Below are 13,841 nucleotides of genomic sequence, written 5' to 3'. Positions count from 1 at the left end.
ACAGCCCTCATGCTAGTCCTCAAGGCTCTGGCTGTCAGAGGACAGTGTGCCTCTGCAGAGACAGCCCCTCAGAGGTGGTGTCTGGCCCCTGGCAGCCCGGGAGCCACAGCTGCTCCACTCCAGATTCTCCAGGGTCCAGGGCTGCTCTCCCATTCTGGCAGGAGCCAGGCAGAACCCGCCGTCCAGCTGCTCCCCAGCCCCGGGCCCTCTGCCTGCAGGCACAGGGGAGGAGCTTCTCCATGCATGGTCTCTTCATTGGCTTTTGGTCACTCAGGGTCCCCAGTGTCTCTTGTCGGGGCTGCAACCCAGACCTTCCACACACAGGTACCTTAGGACCTTGCCCCTCCCACCAAAAACCATCCCACCCCAGACTTCCCACCCCAACCCCAAGCCTGACGATAGGCCCTAAGGGGAGCGGGCAGTGGCTACCAGCAGGTTTCTCATCCAAAAATTTATTCCACAAGAAGAGACTGATCCCTGTTTTAGGCTGGAGAAGCAGAAATTAGGAGTCCCCAAAGCCTTCCACAAACAAGACCCCAGCCCCAGGGACTCAGTGTGGCAGAGGCTGGAGCATGAGCAACAGGGACAGCACTTGGAAGGGAGAAAAGGTGAGCTTCAGGCGGTTGTCCCAAAGGGGCAAGTGGCCAGCAGGGTCTGGTCGCTCCAAGAGGTCACAGCTGGAGAACAGGAGGGGCAATGAAGGCTCTCCCAGGGCAGGACCTACCCCTGCCCCCACCTCACGGCGCCACTCACAGGATGGCCTCCTGAACTGGCAGTGACAGGTGCAGCCAGCAGTCCGCGTGGCTGCCGTGGGCCTCATACAACCTCAGGACCAGCGAGCGGCTCTGGGGACTGCTCTCAGCCTGCAGAGGGACGGGGCTGGTGGGCGAGGCCAAGGGGGTGCCCAGTCCGGGACCCCACCCCCGACACATCCCACCCCTTGCCTGCTTGACCGTCTCCAATACGACGGCGGGTGAAGACAGGGAAAAGGCACTCCAGGAGGTGGTGGGCGCTCGGCCCGGGACCGGCAGAGCCAACAGGGGGAAGCTGAGGCTGTAGGCAGCTTGGATAACGCCAGCATCCTGGAAAGAACCTGGGATATGACCAGAAAGTGATACTGGTGGAGAATGGGGGTTTCCCTCCCATGTCCCTAGGAGGGCAGGGAGCCAGGCTGCTGGGGTTTGTGCTCAGAGAAGAGCAGAGAGGTGTCTAGGGCTGCAGGAAGGCCCCACCGTGCCCAGCACTCACCCTTGTGCGGCATCAGCGCATAGGTGAACTCGTGGCGCCCCATGTCAGCGGTAGCGTCTGGGGCTTTAGGTGCCCGCAAGCTGGGGTGAGGAGGGCCGGTAGGGGTCAGGCTGAAGCTGGTGGAATTGCGGCCGGGAAGACCCATGTCCCCTGCCAGCTCCCAGGCCTGGTGGGTACCCCACTCACAGTGAGAGGCTGAGGATGCTGCCTCGCACCGAAGCGCCGTACTTGCAGTCGTTGAGCAGGGCCAGCCCGAAGCCGTGCTCTGACAGATCCATCCAGCGGTGGGCCCACACCTGAGGGCAGATCCGAGACACACGTGCTGGCCCTGCGCCTCTCCTTTTGCTCCCAGACTTCAGAGCTCCTGTCACTTGGTGGGGTGCAAGCTCTAGAACCACACAACTCAACTCCAGCTCCCACTCTAGGGGGCCCTGGGCATGTCACCGTATCTGCCTAAGCCTCAGTTTCCTTATCTGCGAAATGGGAATAAATAATAGTACTCACCCCACCAAGTGATCATGAGTATCAAATTAAATGTGAAGTGTTTTTGGTTTTTTTTTTGAGACAGGGTCTCAGTCTGTTGCCTGGGCTGGAGTGCAGTGGTACAATCTCTGCTCACTGCAACCTCTGCCTCCCGAGTTCAAGTGATTCTCCTGCCTCAGCATTCCAGGTACCTGGGATAACAGGCATGTGCCACACCTGGCTAATTTTTCTTTTAAATAGGGACAGGGTTTCTCCATGTTGACCAGGCTGGTCTTGAACTCCCGACCTCAGGTGATCTGCCTGCCTTGGCCTCCCTTGGCATTACAGGCGTGAGCCACCGCGCCCAGCCAATGTAAAGTGTTTAGTACAATGCACATGTTAGGAAGCGGCAAATGTTGATTATCCTCTTCCTCCCCAGCCCGTACAAAACAACCAGTCTCCCCAGCCAGGGAGGAGTCCAAGGCCACCCCCACCCTGCCATGTCAGACCTCAAATCGAGCCCAGTCCCAAGAGGTGTTGTAGTGGGTGGGCCGCTGCAGATGCCCGAACTGGATCTCATAGGTGGCCTGGGAACTCCGCACATGAGCCGGGAACTCCACCTTCAGGAACTTGTGGGCCTCATGCCAGTGTACCTGGGAGCAGGATGGAGGGTGGGAGTAAGGGAAGGAAGAGACACACCAAAGCCTGGGGCTGCTCCCTCCTTACCAAGCATGCTTGGGGAAAACAGCCAGCCCCTTACCCCCCTGCTACCTCAGTGTGGAAACGGACATAGGGGCAGCCAATGTCCAGCACGACCTCCTGGCTAAGCCGACTATTGGGGCTGATCTGCAGCAAGAACCAGGCGCTGCCCCGCAGGCCGCCCTCGATGCCCACTGCCAGGGTCCCTGGCTGGCCCAGCACAGGCTTCCTATGGGAAGGGTGCACACACTGAGCCAGAGCAGCCTGTGCTCCCCCCACCTCCACCATCCCCACGTGCTGCCCGGCCCATACCGTGTCTCCAGGTGGTAGTCCATGACGTCCCACGCATCCCAGTACAAGGGGACGTCATCAAACAGCACAAACTGGTTCCCCACGGCACCCTCAGCAATGGCCTCCCTGGAAGGACATGGGATTGGTGCTTACAACCATCTGACTGCGTTCCCTCCAGCTGCGCTTGGTGGGGTAGGGTGGAGTGAGCAGGCCCAGCAGACAGGGGACTAGTACCCAGCCTGCCATGCCCCATGTGTGGGCTCCAGCCCAGACCCACTAGTGGGTTGCTGTGGGCAGTGTTGTGGCCATGGGAGAGAGGAAGCAGGCTGGGATCTGTTTGCCAGGCACTGGGAAAGGGCAGTGAGGAGCTGGCACCTGCCAGAGGCCACCAGGACCAAGGACGTCAGGCGGCCAGTCGGGTCCAGCCTCACTCGGATGATGCCATTGTCCAGAGTCACGGAGCCATCAGTCTTTGCGGGAGGAGGCCTTGAGGCTGAGTTTGTAGGGGCTTCCCATACCAAAAGTCCTCCCACCCCACCCCACCCCAGCCCCAGCCCCACCTCACCAGTTGCCCCAGGAAGAGGAACTCAGGACCCCGGTTGGGTTAGAAGGCATCCCAGCACCGCTCCTGCCCCCAGGGCGTGCAGGACTCACCTCTTGCACTACAGACACAGGCTGCTGGGGCAGCAGGGGCTGCGGCGAGGTGGGGGCAGGAACAGGAGCATAGCCCATGCTGGGCACTGTCACCAGGGCTAGGGGTGAAGCCTGGGCATCAGTGCAGCCTCCCTGACCTTCCAGAAAGCTTGCACAGGTGGGGGTGGGGTGGTGGAGGATGCGCTGCTACTCTCCAATCTGGGGCACCCAGGGCACAGACCCCCAGGGGTATCCCAGGCCTGATCTGTCACGTCCACCCTTCCTGCCACAGTAGCACCCCTTCCCCTCAGCCCGTACCTAGGCTGTGGGCCCCACCCGGCTTGGGCAGGGCCATGACTTCAGTGCGCTTCCAGGGCAGGGTGTTGACGATGAGGAGGCCCTCGGGACCTGGGTCCCCGGCACATAAGGCTGTGGCCGCATTGCTGAGCAGTGTATTGCCACAGGAACGGATGTCTGAGGAGAGACTGGCTGGTCATGGGTGGGCAACAGGTCTGGAATGGGCCCATGAGTATCCCACAGAGGAGACACTCCAGGCTCAGCCGTGGGGTTGGAGAGAGTGGGCAGGAGTGAGCCTAACCTTCATAGTGGTGCATGGCATCCTCTGCCACCATCTGGATGCAGCTTCCAGTCACCACATCATGGAACTGGTTCAGAAGCAGGAGCCTGCAGGGGCCAAGGGCAGGGATGGAAAGGCTGGGAGGGGCAGCTACAGAAGTGTCTGCTGTGAGCAGTCAGGTGGGCGGCAGGGGCAGCACCAGGCTGACCTCCAGAGGCGCTGCAGCTGGGCTGCTGGGTATAGGAACTGGGCACTGCGGGCCAGGGCCAGGCTGCTGAGCAGCTCCACGTCGTGCAGGATCCGCTCACATTCCCGGTTCCCCTTCTTGATCTGAGCCCGGGATGGGAAGATCAGTCTGGAGCCTGCCTAAGGGTCCCAGGACACCTTCCAAGGCCCTCCCATGCTCAGAATCCCTGGGGACTCCCCAGGGGCCTCTTGAAGAAGGCCTCTGGCAGGTGACCTGCCTCAAATGCTTTCCGTCTCTTCCCTGAAGCCCAAACCCCTCTTTCTTTAGAGACGCTGCCTCGTCCATGCTTCTGTGGCCAACCCAGCTCTTGGACTTCTCTCCTCCAAACTTCCTGGAACATGAACCTCTTCTCCTAGGTCTGGCCTGGGCTCTGTCCCCTGCTGCCTTCTCTGACCCTCTGCAGATCAAGGCCACACCCTCCCTGCATGGCCCTGCAGCCAGTCCCTGACCTGGGCGTGGGTGGTGTAGGTGGCATTGTGCAGCTCCAGGAAGAGCTCCCCGACCCACGTGCACAGCTGCCCGGAGCCGCTCTCCAGCGCTGAGAAGAGCTGCCTTGGAGAAGAGAGCTGCACCCTGAGGAGACCACAAGCCTGGGTGTCCCAGCCTTGGAGACCACATGGCTACCCCTTCTTCCACACCAGAGCAGAAAAAGGATCCAGCCCCTACACACGGGAGCCACTCCAGAAAGCTCCCCATCCACATAATGCCAGCCCTGGATGCTGTAGGAGAGCTTCTCTCTCTGGTGGGCTGGAGCCCTTACCACCTTCAGCTTCCCCCAACCTCAGGGTGGAAGTTTGGAGGAGCCCATGGTCTAGGATTGGAACAGGACAAGGCCCAGAGGAGGGGTGGGCCCCATGTCTGAGGGAAGGCAGGGCTCCCGGCAAGGGCCCAGGATGGGATTGAATGGCAGCCAAGGCCTGGCCTGACCTGGGCAGCCCGTCCGTATTGCTCAGGCGCTTCAGGCGGTCCAGCATGGTCTGAGTAGGGCCGCCACCCCCATCCCCAAAGCCGAAGAGAAAGGCACTGTGGTTGGCCCGCCCCTTGTCCCGGTTGTTGGCCACGGTCTTCAGCACCTGGACAGGTGAGGGCAGGCCGGCGTGGGTCAGCCTGGAACAAGCCAGCCCTCTCCAGCCTGCCCCCACCCCAGCACCCTAGGCGTCCCCTCACCTCCTCCACGCTGCCCTGCATCCCATACGAGTCGCCAGGTGGGAAGTGGACCAGTACATGGGAGCCATCCAGTCCCTCCCAGAAAAAGGTATGGTGCTACCGGCAGGGAAACAGAGGCAGGGTGGAGCGGCCAGAGTCAGGGCTGAGGCAGAGGCGCAATCTCCAAACTCAGTCCTGCCCCTACCTGCTGTGTGACCTGCTGTCTGTGGGGGAGGGTTCGGTGGTCTCTCTGGGACTCCTCAAAAAGGGGGAGAGGCAAATGGCCCTGTGGGACTGAGGCCCACTCTTACCCTGACCCCCCAGGGGCCTGCCTGCTCACCGGGAAGGAGTTCACCAAATTCCAGCTCAATTTCTGGGTGAGAAAGCACCTGATGCCACAGCCACGCATAATCTGGGGGAGCTGTGCTGAGTAGCCGAAGGTGTCCGGCAGCCAGAACTGTGGGGAAGAAGGTCCTGGAGTACAGGAACCGGGGCTCCCAGCGGCCTCCCCTCGGCCCCAGCCCTCAGCACTTCCAGCCGCACGCCAGCCCCATTTGCCCACAGCCTGCTGCAATAGCTCTCGGCCTACCTCAGAGCACATCTTCCCAAATTCCTGCAGAAAGAAGTTCTGGCCCTGCAAAAACTGCCTCACCATGGCCTCTCCACTGGGCAGGTTCCCGTCCTGGAGTGAAGGAAGTGGGAGGCAGCACAGGTCAGCACCAGATGGGGAGCAGCGGGCGCTCAGGCCAACCCAACCCTGCAGGAGAAGCCAGGGCTGCTCTGACACGCCAGCTCCAGCCAGACCTCAGAAAGTGCCCGTCCTTCAGGCCTGACTGGCCATCTGCCTCAGGGGGTGCCCGGGACTAGGCCATGCAAACTCCAGGGCTGTGACATCCCAGGGACTAATGAGCCAGCCTGCCCTAGAGGGGAACTGAGTGGCCTGCAGAGTCACCAGCAAAGAAGGAGGGTTGGGGCCACCTGAGGGAAGGCCATCAGCACATGGTTCAAGGCTGAGGGACGCCCAGTGCACTTACCATCTCCACCCAGGTACCCCCCACGGGCACAAACTGCCCACGGGAGGCAAACTCCTGGAGGCGGGAGTACAGACCGGGGTAGTGGCTCTTCACCCACTCCAGCTGCTGCGCCTGTGGGCAGGTTGAGGGGAGCTGGGCACAGAGGGACGAGGGCTCCACCCAGGGCCAAGCATCTGGGACCCAGTGAGTGGCTGAGCGTGAGGAGCAGCCCTGCCCCCAGGCCCGGGAAGCCCTCAGGGCCTGTGGAGCTCCAGGGAGGGGCACGTGCCTCCCCTGCCTCTTGCAGCTGTCCCTCTGACCTGGGAGCACGCAAAGATGAACTCAGGGTTCTGCTCCATGAGCTGCAGGGTGGTCACCCAGCTCCGGGCACATTTCCTCACGGTCTCCTTGAAGGGCCAAAGCCAGGCTAGATGGGGAAGGGGTGGAGGGTAGAGGGAGCGGCAAGGCTGAACAGGCCCAGGCTGGGAATCCAGAGGGTCACCTAGCCCCACTCCCATCCCAGGCCCTTCACCCTGGAGGGCCCCCAGGTGTCCTTCCTGAACGGTCACTTCACTCCAGCGAGGTTGGAGGAGGGGCTGGGGAAAGGAGGCCGGCAGTGCTATAAGACCAGCGACACAGGTCAGGAAATGGAGGCTCCAGGGCCCGGAATAGCCTCAGTCCTCTTGGGGGATTAGATACCCCCAAGAGGATCCTACGAGAGGCAGCAGGGACTACGCTGCCCCTACACACACTTGACGGATACCTGGGAACAGGGGCACAACTCCCAGGATGGAGCCAGCTGTCCTGCCAGAGGTGCTGTAGGCTCTCCTGACCCCCAGGCTGCAGTTCCTTCTTTACCAGCCCAAAATCTCTCACACCCTACCCTACATCTTGGCCCAGCAGAGAAAGGCCTTGTTCTGTGATCCCAAAACTTCAGCTACATCAGAATCAATACCTTCAGGAGCCTGTTAAAAACGTGGATACCCCAACAAACTCAAACACTGCAAGCTTGTCCAGGAAGCCTCTGGAATCCCCCCAACCCAGCTGGAGTAAGCACCTCTTCTGTGCTCTCCAGCACCCCAGACTCCCCACCAACATCACACCAACACTGCCTGCTGATTCTGTGATCATCGGTCTCTGTAATCCTACCCCCAGTATCTAGCACGGGCCCCATGAGGCAACAGATTTTGTTGAAAGAATAAATGAGGTTGGGCATGCTGGCTCATGCCTGTAATCTCAGCCAAGGATGGGAGGCCAAGGCAGGCGGATCACCTGAGGTCAAGAGTTCGAGGCCAGCCTGGCCAACATGGTGAAACCCCATCTCTACTAAAAATATAAAAATTAGCCAGGTGTGGTAACATGCACTTAGAGTCCCAGCTACTCGTGGGGGCTGAGGCAAGAAAATCGCTTGAACCCAAGAGGTGGAGGTTGCAGTGAGCCGAGATCATGCCACTGCACTCCAGCCTGGGTGACAAGAGTGAGACTACAACAAAAAAAAAAAACAAAGAAAGAAAGAAAAGGAAAAGAAAAGAAAGAAAAGTGAATCCACAGCAAGCAGAGCCCACAGTCCAGCCCCCTCTGCCCCATTTTACAGATGGGGAGTACTGAGGTTCAAGAGGGGCAAGAACTTGCTGAGCATCACACAAGTGCTTCTAGGGCACATCCAGGTCTTCAAGGGCACTCCTGCCTCCCCAGCCAGCCCAACCAGCTGCTGTCCTACCTGTATCAATGTGGCAGTGCCCTATGGCATGAATGGTGTGCTGGCTTTCACCTCCACGTTGGCAGAAGAACCTGGAGGCCAGGGCCTGGGCCGCCGGGAAGGTCTCGGGCTGGGCAGGGTCACACACATTCACCATCTGGTTGGCTGTGTACAGGGCCTGGAAGCTGCGCTGGCTGTCCTTCCCGAGGCCCTGCAGGAGGGTCCTGCCCTGAATCCCCTTCTCAAGCATGGCTTCCAGACCATCAGTCCCACTGATCTCCTCAGGGCTCTCAGGTCCTGACCTCTAATCCTTTTTCCTGGCTGGACCTCTTCTCAGTACCATCTCCCTTCTCGCTTTCAAATAGAAAATTCTCTCAACCCTCAAGCAGGTGAAACCTCTTCCTACTCTGGATTCCCAGAGTCCCACTTACCTGACCCAAGAAACAGCCTTATTGGAGCAGGGCTCTAGAGGGTACCAGGGGGTCCAGGGGGTGTCAATTACCTTGGCTATGCCCAGAAGCAGCTCCAGATCCACCAAGAGATTGTGGACATCCCGGTGGAACACGGCCAGCTCAGCCCGGCTCAGCCGGAACATCTTCTCAGGGTCAGGTGCTGCAATCATGCTTCCCTTCCCAGCCCCGAGGAGCCCATTGCAGGCCACTTCCACATAGAGGGTGAGGCTATTAACATGAGGAGGCAGCCTCAGGCCGAGACAGTGGCACAGGACTCTGGGGACTTGGGGAGGGGGCACCCAGAAGGCATCCAGCTGAGCCCAACCTGTCTGCCTCCAGGATCCACCACCCAGAGGATCCCCCAGAACATTAGGAGTGCATGTGGGAGGGCTGTACCAGAAACACCAGATGGATCCCATGGCCTGCTGTCAGGGAGGATAAGTAGCAAAGTGTGCAATCATCTAAATGATACTGTTTAGTCTTAGATATTTCCAAAGTTGTCTTTGCAAAGCACTGCCTTGGCCTTGGAAGCCTCTTTGCATATTAAAAGCATGTTTGGATCTCTCAGGCTCGAACTTTCGGACCCAAGATCTAAAACCAGCTTGGCCAACACGGGCAGGCCATTCACTGGAGAACAGGCTGGGCTGTGGCGCTGCCATACTGTCTTCAGAGAGTAAACATGACTTCCTCAGGGAGGCCTTCCTGACCCCACTTCCCTGCTAAGTCTAGAGCAAAGTCCTCAGTGGAGCACCCAGGATTTCCTTCCAGAGCCCTCGGGGTTGTCATATGTGAGTAGCTCTGTCTCCCTTTGTTGTCAAGGACTATTTTATTCACCCCCATACTCCCAGTATCTGGAAGCATTTGAAATGTTCACTCAATATAAAACACAATCATAATGTCTAAGAAGTGTTTTTAATGGTGTCATCAAATGTCCATGTTATAATATGGAATGTAAGAAGTCAGTACACAATAGGAAAGAGTCTGAACTAATAAAAACTATGCCAGAAAGATCCACCAAGAACATGAATACTGGGCCAGGCGTGGTGGCTCACGCCTGTCATTCTAGCACTTTGGGAAGTTGAGGCAGGCGGACTACCTGAGGTCAAGAGTTTGAGACCAGCCTGGCCAACACGGTGGAACCTCATCTCTAATAAAAATTCAAAAAATAGCTGGGCGTGGTGGCGCACACCTGTAATCCCAGCTACTCAGGAGGCTGAGGCAGGAGAATTGCTTGAACCTGGGAGGCAGGAGTTGCAGTGAGCCAATATCGCACCACTGCACTCCAGCCTCAGGTGATAGAGGGAGACTTTGTTTCAAAAGAGAAGAACATGAATGCTGAGATGTTAATAACGGCCATCTCTATTCTAGGGAGTGGAATAACAGTAGCGGTTTGCTTCTTTGTGGTTTCCTGTATTTACCACAAGAAGGCAAACATTATTATTTTTGAGACAAGGTCTCACTCTGTCACCCAGGCTGTAGTGCAGTGGTGTGATCATGGTTCACTGTTGCCCCGACCTCCTGGGCTCAGGTGATCCTCCCACCTCAGCCTCCCAGGTAGTGTGGGTCACTGCACCCAGCCCATTATTTTTATGGTTAGGAAAAAATCATTTCTAAAAGCAAGTGATGAGATGTAAGGATGATTTGCTGGAGCAGAGGGATGCTTCTGAGATCACTCTGGGCCTCAGCTACTCCTTGCTCACTGGTACTCCCTCCCTGACAGCACCGGTCAACCAGGGCACAGGGACTCACCTTCGGGGGTCTCCTTCCCCCAGCCTGTCAGTCAGGACATAGCTGGTCTTCTCACCCTCTTTGGTTAAACCCTAGTAGGGAGGGGAGAGATAACGCTTGAAGCCTTTGGACAGCTCAGGTAAAGTGTCCTGGTCCCACTGGTCCCCAGCTCTGGGTCCTCCCTGCCAAGCAGGGTCAAGATTGGCAGATCAGGGACCCGACAGATGCCCCAACTCCCATGGCAGCTGGCACCAGGACTACCAAATAGCCCCTGTTTCCTAGTGGCAAAGCCCATGGTCTTAGGAGAAGGGTACTGAGAAAGGGTTAGGTGGCCTGAGTGTGGTTTCTGGTGGCCTCTGCAGCCCTAAATAAATACCTGAAAAGAAACTCTATCAAGTCAGGAGTAGGTTTGCCACATTCCCTTCTATACCCTAGTGCTTAAGGGTCTGGCCCAGAATGGACACCAGGGGATATTTGCTGAGCCAGTGAAGGGAGGGAGAGAAGGAAGAACAGTCTTGACCCCAGATTGAGAGTCAATCCAATCTGAAATCGAAGCTGTGTTAACCTGAGTGAGTGAACTAACCTCTACACATCTCAGCATCTTAATCTGTAAATGAGTATAAAGACCTACCACAAAGGAGTATAAGGACTAAACCTGATAAGGTTGGAGAATGAACAAGACACTTAACATTGGTTATAGCTAGGGAATAGAACGGGTGATAGGGAATGATCCATTACTTTATCTAGAACTGTGTGAAATGTTTGCCTATAAGTTTGTATTACATATAATAAAAACTAAGGACCAATCACACAGATGTCAAAACGGTAATTTCCCTAGTCCTGAAATTGTGATGCCACCCTGTGATCCCACTCAGCTGTGGCTTCTCCAGAGTCTACAGAAGGGCTATGGTCATTTCAGGGCTGAAATATGGCCATACCTGGCCCTATGGTAGGGCTCCTCACCTGGACAGGCTCCCCATCACGCCACACCAGACCTTCTCCATCACTTTCCCAGCAAAGGTGAACTTCCTGGCCCACCCATGCCTCTGGGATGGTCAGCTCCACCCGGAACCAGCAGGTCCACCATCTGCAAGAGAGCTGTTGTGATCGGCCTAGAGGTAGAAGCCCTCTCCTGACATCCAACGACTTTAACCAACACCTTGGATAAAGTGTTGGCAGGGGCCTGAGACTCTCCAAGCATCTGCAGTGTCACAAGGTACTCAGCTTTGAGCCACAAGAAAGGAGCAACAAGGTGAGCAGCAAAATAAGGGAAAGAGGCAGAGGTTATCAGAGGTCCCTGAGGGCGCCCAGAAGCGGCTATGAGGTGATGAAAGCCCTCCCCTGAAGATTGAGGAACCAGGGAGCTGTTCCTAGCAGAGAGTGCTACTCAGTCTCACGTAGTTGTCTAGGGCAGTGGCTGGACAACGAAGGCGTGGCCAGGAGCTGGGTTGGGACGTCCCTTGGGCCCACTGGCCCCGCCCCCCACTGGGCGTTACCTACGTGGGTCCAAAGCTGTCCCCGACCTGCGCCGGGCGGAAATCCTGCTGGACTGCCTCCTGGTAGGGAAGTCTCTCCGGTGTCAGGAAGCTTGAAAGCGCGGCCACGGGGCAGCTGGCCCCAAAAAGCCTGCGTGGGACCGACCGGTGGGCGCGTGCTGGAGGCCGCTCCGTTTCCGATCGGGGGCCACCTGGCCGGTGGGGCCGCGCTTCCCCTGGATCCTCCACCAAGAGGGCAGCGTAGGCACGCCACGGCACATTCCACTCCCTACCCCCTCCTCCCTGGCCCGTCTTGTCTGCAGCGGGCACTTCGTCCCCCGGCCCGGGTGACTGCAGTTTGCGTTTCCCCCCGGAAGTAAAGGCTGAGGCGCACGGATGCGGTCAGCCAGCTGCCGGGACCTGGGACCACACCTGCCGCGGAGGTTACAGTCAGTAAAGTAGAGCGGCGACACGAACTTCTCTACCCGCTCCAGAGTGGTGCGCCAGTGCTTCAGAGCCGGCGCCGCTGCCATCGCCATCGCTGAGCTCTCGCTTCTCTTTCCGGAAGTCCCCTGGCGCTACTGTTTCGCTCCACGGCAGGAAACCAAAGGTTCCGGCGTCCGCAGGGCGCCTTCCAGTCCCGGGCAGCTTTTCGTGGAACACCAGTGGCTCCCGGAAGCCCAGCTGTCGTCTGAACCTTGAGCCGAGTTGGAAGCTATAAACTGCACTTTCGAGGCTCTCCTATGCTGTCCGAGCTAGTGGGCCGCAGGGCGAATCTCCAAATAAAATGGGAAATCTGATTATTAGAACTCTTAAAAGGTGTCGGGACAGAGACTCAGGCCCTTCGGCAGGAAGCGCAGGAGCCTCAGCTACTGCAGACCCAGCCTCAGAAGCAGCAACCGGGAGACCTCTGCCTCTAGCTGTCGGTTAACAGGGCAACTGGTGTTTGCTTCACATGGAGAGCCAGACTGCCTAGAATGGGTGTTAGCAGGAAAGTAGAGCTTTACGCCCAAGTGACCACGACTTCTACGATTACATGCTTTACTGAATGTATATCAGTATACATTCCACACCACCAGAAACTCGGAAACGAGTTTGAGATGTCAAAAGTCATGGTACTGCTGATCTCAACAGAAAAATATATTTCACCACACAGGACTGTAGAGTCCAGGGAAGCCATAATAGCAGAAACAGACCTCCAGTTTCATTCTCATCCCTTGTACTCTACTGCAACTTTTTTTTTTTTTTCCCTACTGGGATTGCCAAGAGAGTCTTTGTCTATAATCATTAGGAAGAAAAAAAATACACAAGATTAGCCCTGATATTTTAATGGAAATACTGACCAAGTTTACAACATTTCAAATGCAAATCACACGGAAAGGTGACTTAGGTACAGAATATCAAACGTAATTTAAAATAAAGATAACCTGCTGCTGCGTACAATGCAGACTGGGTTTAGAGCTTGGAGCTCAGATGTCAGACAGCAGGAGGAATAAAAATGCTGCTTGTGAAAACTCAGGCTGTACTAAGTAAAACTTCCTCTTCTGTTGGCTGCACTGGTGGGTTGGGACTTTCTCTTGAACTGGCCTTTAATTCCTATCCTGACCTGCAGACAGGTGTCACTGCCCCAGCTTTGCCCTAAACTCTCCTCCCACAAAGCTCTTTTTGGCACCCTACACTTTGGCTCACAGTCTCCTCTCCCGAATACAAAACAAAAGCCTAAAATCAGGCTAGGTCTGGTGGTTCACGCCTGTAATCCCAGCCCTTTGGGAGGCTGAGGTAGCAGGATGGCTTGAGGCCAGGAGTTTGAGACCAGCCTGGGCAGCATAGCAAGACCTTGTCTCTACAAAGAGTTAAAAAATTCGGGCATGGTGGCATGCAGAGGCTGAGGTGGGAAGATTTGCTTGAGCCTGGGAGGTCAAGCCCGCAGTGAGCTATGATTGTGCCACTGCATTCCAGTATGAGTGATAAAGCAAGACTTTGTCTTTAAACAATAATAAAAGCCTAAAATCAGAGAGGTCTACCATGTGTTTTGAAAATCCAGAAGCCAAAAATTAATATTTTTCTTTTTGGTGGCAGTGTTGGAGATTTTTAACTAAAAGGCAAACATAAAACACCCAAAACATTGCTGGTTACAACTAAGACTTGCATAATGGTTGCTGAAGAAAAAT

General features: G+C 56.7%; 1 protein-coding gene across 6 annotated transcripts; it reads right to left on the bottom strand.

The window, feature by feature from the left end:
* Window positions 1–436: 436 nt before the first annotated feature.
* On the bottom strand, window positions 437–12,232 carry MAN2C1 (mannosidase alpha class 2C member 1). Of its 6 annotated transcripts, none has more exons than XM_035261813.3 (26): window positions 12,103–12,232; window positions 11,696–11,821; window positions 11,159–11,282; window positions 10,217–10,287; window positions 8,518–8,695; window positions 8,037–8,226; window positions 6,637–6,743; window positions 6,338–6,448; window positions 5,893–5,985; window positions 5,644–5,760; window positions 5,325–5,420; window positions 5,085–5,230; window positions 4,607–4,730; window positions 4,119–4,240; window positions 3,932–4,017; window positions 3,652–3,807; window positions 3,355–3,465; window positions 3,076–3,193; window positions 2,722–2,826; window positions 2,482–2,638; window positions 2,220–2,363; window positions 1,435–1,544; window positions 1,249–1,328; window positions 945–1,093; window positions 754–863; window positions 437–677 (listed from the first exon to the last, which is right to left on the bottom strand). In XM_035261813.3, exons 1-26 carry the CDS (start codon window positions 12,207–12,209, stop codon window positions 551–553), a joined length of 3,165 nt encoding a protein of 1,054 aa, XP_035117704.2. In that variant the 5' UTR covers window positions 12,210–12,232; the 3' UTR covers window positions 437–550. The 6 variants fall into 6 exon arrangements, with proteins under 6 accessions (XP_035117704.2, XP_035117705.2, XP_078189851.1 ...); XM_035261814.3 differs by having other exon boundaries at window positions 3,076–3,170; window positions 3,355–3,452; XM_078333725.1 differs by lacking the exon at window positions 6,338–6,448 and having other exon boundaries at window positions 3,076–3,170; window positions 3,355–3,452.
* Between the last annotated feature and the right edge of the window lie 1,609 nt (window positions 12,233–13,841).

This window comes from Callithrix jacchus, chromosome 8 (assembly GCF_049354715.1).
Source record: "Callithrix jacchus isolate 240 chromosome 8, calJac240_pri, whole genome shotgun sequence".
NCBI lineage: Eukaryota > Metazoa > Chordata > Mammalia > Primates > Cebidae > Callithrix > Callithrix jacchus.
Note: the sequence above shows the minus strand (reverse complement) of the source record. Positions and strands in the feature narration are given on the sequence as shown.

What these genes read in the sequence shown, in the direction of transcription:
- MAN2C1 (XM_035261813.3), bottom strand. Translation starts at nt 12,209, where the DNA reads ATGGCGATGGCAGCGGCGCCGGCTCTGAAGCACTGGCGCACCACTCTG. An exon ending in CAGCTGCAGCGCCTCTGGAG is followed by an intron (nt 4,018 to 4,118) that starts GTCAGCCTGGTG and finishes TGGCCCCTGCAG; the next exon opens with GCTCCTGCTTCTGAACCAGT. An exon ending in TATTGGAGACGGTCAAGCAG is followed by an intron (nt 864 to 944) that starts GCAAGGGGTGGG and finishes GTCCCTCTGCAG; the next exon opens with GCTGAGAGCAGTCCCCAGAG.